This window comes from Corvus brachyrhynchos, unplaced genomic scaffold (assembly GCF_000691975.1).
Source record: "Corvus brachyrhynchos isolate BGI_N302 unplaced genomic scaffold, ASM69197v1 scaffold843, whole genome shotgun sequence".
Lineage (NCBI taxonomy): Eukaryota > Metazoa > Chordata > Aves > Passeriformes > Corvidae > Corvus > Corvus brachyrhynchos.
Genome location: NW_008237262.1, coordinates 19,858 through 22,841, shown reverse-complemented (window position 1 = coordinate 22,841; position 2,984 = coordinate 19,858). Strand labels below are relative to the sequence as shown.

At 61.7% G+C, this 2,984-nt stretch overlaps 1 protein-coding gene across 1 annotated transcript in view; it reads left to right on the top strand.

Moving 5' to 3' along the window:
* Positions 1-2,141, top strand: part of LOC108445758 (zinc finger protein 628-like) — a 2,702-nt gene extending 561 nt beyond the window's left edge. The window contains exon 2 of the mRNA XM_017730528.1: positions 672-2,141. Coding sequence (XP_017586017.1) covers positions 672-1,440 — 769 coding nt within the window. The 3' untranslated portion in view covers positions 1,441-2,141. The remainder of the gene's footprint in view (positions 1-671) is intronic.
* Positions 2,142-2,984: the final 843 nt, after the last annotated feature.

The following is a 2,984-nucleotide window of genomic DNA, read 5'->3' as shown; positions in this document are numbered from 1 at the left end:
CCCCACCCCCACACCGGGCCACCCAAGGCCACCTGCCAGCCCTCGGATGCGAAGGCACATCCCAGCCAGGGGCCACTTCCAACGTCCCAGCCCCAAACCTGGGCACCCAGTGGGACCTGCCAGCCCTCAGATGTGAAGGCACATCCCAGCCAGGGGCCATGCCCAACATCCCAGCCCCAAACCTGGGCAACCAACGGGACCTGCCAGCCTTCAGATGCAAAGGCACGTCCCGGCCAGGGGTCGTGCCCAACATCCCAGCCCCAAACCTGGGCAACCAACGGGACCTGCCAGCCTTCAGATGCAAAGGCACGTCCCGGCCAGGGGTCGTGCCCAACATCCCAGCCCCAAACCTGGGCAACCAACGGGACCTGCCAGCCTTCAGATGCAAAGGCACGTCCCGGCCAGGGGTCGTGCCCAACATCCCAGCCCCAAACCTGGGCAACCAACGGGACCTGCCAGCCTTCAGATGTGAAAGCACATCCCAGCCAGGGGCCACATCCAATGTCCCAGCCCCAAACCTGGGCACCCAGTGGGACCTGCCAGCCCTTGGATGCAAAGATGTGTCCCAGCCAGGGGCCACATCCAATGTCCCAGCCCCAAACCTGGGCACCCAGTGGAACCTGCCAGCCCTTGGATGCGAAGGCACATCCCAGCCAGGGGCCACTTCCAACATCCCAGCCCCAAACCTGGGCAGCCAATGGCACCTGCCAGCCCTCGGATGCGAAGGCACATCCCAGCCAGGGGCCACGTCCAATGTCCCAGCCCCAAACCTGGGCAGCCAACGGGGCCTGCCAGCCCTCGGACGCGAAGATGTGTCCCAGGCAGGGGCCACGTCCAATGTCCCAGCCCCAAACCTGGGCAGCCAACGGGGCCTGCCAGCCCTCGGACGCGAAGATGTGTCCCAGGCAGGGGCCACGTCCAATGTCCCAGCCCCAAACCTGGGCACCCAGTGGGACCTGCCAGCCCTCGAAGCCAGACGAGTGTCCCAGCCAGCCCCTGTGCCCGTCCTCCCAGCCGCAAGCCCCGAGCAGGGACTGCAGCGCAGTGTGGCAGGAGCCCGGCCCCGCCAGGTGCTCGCTGGCACCTGGGAAAATGATGTACACGTGCAACGAGTGCATGGAAAACTTCTCCAGCCAGGGCTTCCTGACGGTGCACCAGCGCCGGCACTCCGTCCACCACCTCATCCTGTGTCCCTGCTGCAACCGCAGCTTCACCTGGGTCTCGGACTTTGTCCGGCAGCACTGGGCGCACATGGGCGTCCGGCCCCACCAGTGTGGCATCTGCCAGAAGACCTTCAAGAGGTTCTCCCACCTCAAGGCGCACCAGAGGATCCACGGGCGGCAGGAGCGGCCCTTCACCTGTGCCAACCGCGTGCCCATCACGGAGGCACCTGCAGCAGGAGACGGGGTGGGAAGCCAGGATGTGACCCCCCAGGGATGAGGCGCTGCTGTCAGACCTTGAGGTGTCCTCCTGGGAATGGGAGGCCACTGTTGGACCTCAGGGTGTACTCCCAGTGATGGGAAGATGCTGCTGAAATTTGAGGTGACCTCCCAGAGACTTGAGGTGACCTCCCAGGATGCTGCTGATGGACTTTGAGGTGACCTCCCGGACACAGGGTGCTGCTGATGGACTTTGAGTTGACCTCCTTAGGACAGGAGGCTGCTGTCTGATCTTGAGGTGAAGAATGGGATGGTGCTGATGGGATTTAAGGTGTCCTCTCAGGAATGGGATGCTGCTGATGAACTTTGAGGTGTCCTCTCAGGAATGGGATATACTGATGAACTTCAAGGTATCCTCCCAGGAATACGATGCTGCTGTTGAACCTCGAGGTGACCTCCCAGGAATGGGATGCTGCTACTGGACCTTGAAGTGACTCCCAGGGATGTGATGATGCTGCTGGACCTTGAAGTGACCTCATGGGGACTGGAGGCCCCTGTCAGACCTTCTCCCCTCTCTCCCTCTCCAGATGAAGGATGGAGCATGGGCAACATTTTCTGGCTCCCCTGCCCTGGTGTGGGGACAGGGGCACCTGCCTGGCCCAAGCGAGGGGGGCTCCTCATTCCCAAGCCCTGGTGGGGTGGGTGGGATGCTGGGAGTGGGTCCCTTTTCTGGAGAGTGCCAATAGATGCTGTAGAAACCATGATGCTGAGTGTGGATTCCTTGAGGGGGCTCCGGGAGGGTCCTGCCGGGTCTGGCTGGGTGGGTGGCACCAGGAATGGGATCCATGGGGTGGAGTGATGGAAGAGTGAGAACTGAACACTGGGTGGGGGGTGTCACCTGCTGCTGGGGGCTGCAGTCCCAGTCTGAGATGGGGATGGGGTGGGATGGGATTTGGGGTCCAGATGGGCCTCTGGGAATGGTGTTGGGGGTCGCTGAGCACGGAGGATTTGGGGGCTGGAGATGTGATCCCCATTGCAGGGGTGGGGATGGATGGGAACGGGACAAGGATGGAATAGGGATGGGGTGGGATGTGACAGAATGGGATGGGGATGGAGATAGGATGGGACAGGACTGATAGAGCCTGGCTCTTCGCTGTGGGATCTGGCAACAGGACAAGAGGAACAGGCAGGAACTGCTGCCCAGAAGTTCCACCTGGACAGGAGGAAGAACTTCTTCCCTGTGCAGTGACTGAGCACTGGAACAGGTTGTCCAGAGAGGGTGTGGAGCCTCCCTCACTGGAGTTATCCCTCACTGGAGTTATCCCAGAATGGTCTGGACACAATCCTGTGCCCTGTGCTCTGGGACAGCCCTGACTGAGCAGGGAAGTGAGACCAGATGAGGCACTGTGGTCCCTTCCAACCTGACCCATTCTGGGATGGGGTGGGGATGGGGCTGTCAATGGGATGGGATGGGATGGGATGGGATGGGATGGGATGGGATGGGATGGGATGGAATAGGATGGGATGGGCTGTGGATGGGATGGGGCTGTGGATGGGATGGAATAGGATGGGATGGGCTGTGGATGAGATGGGATGGAATAGGAT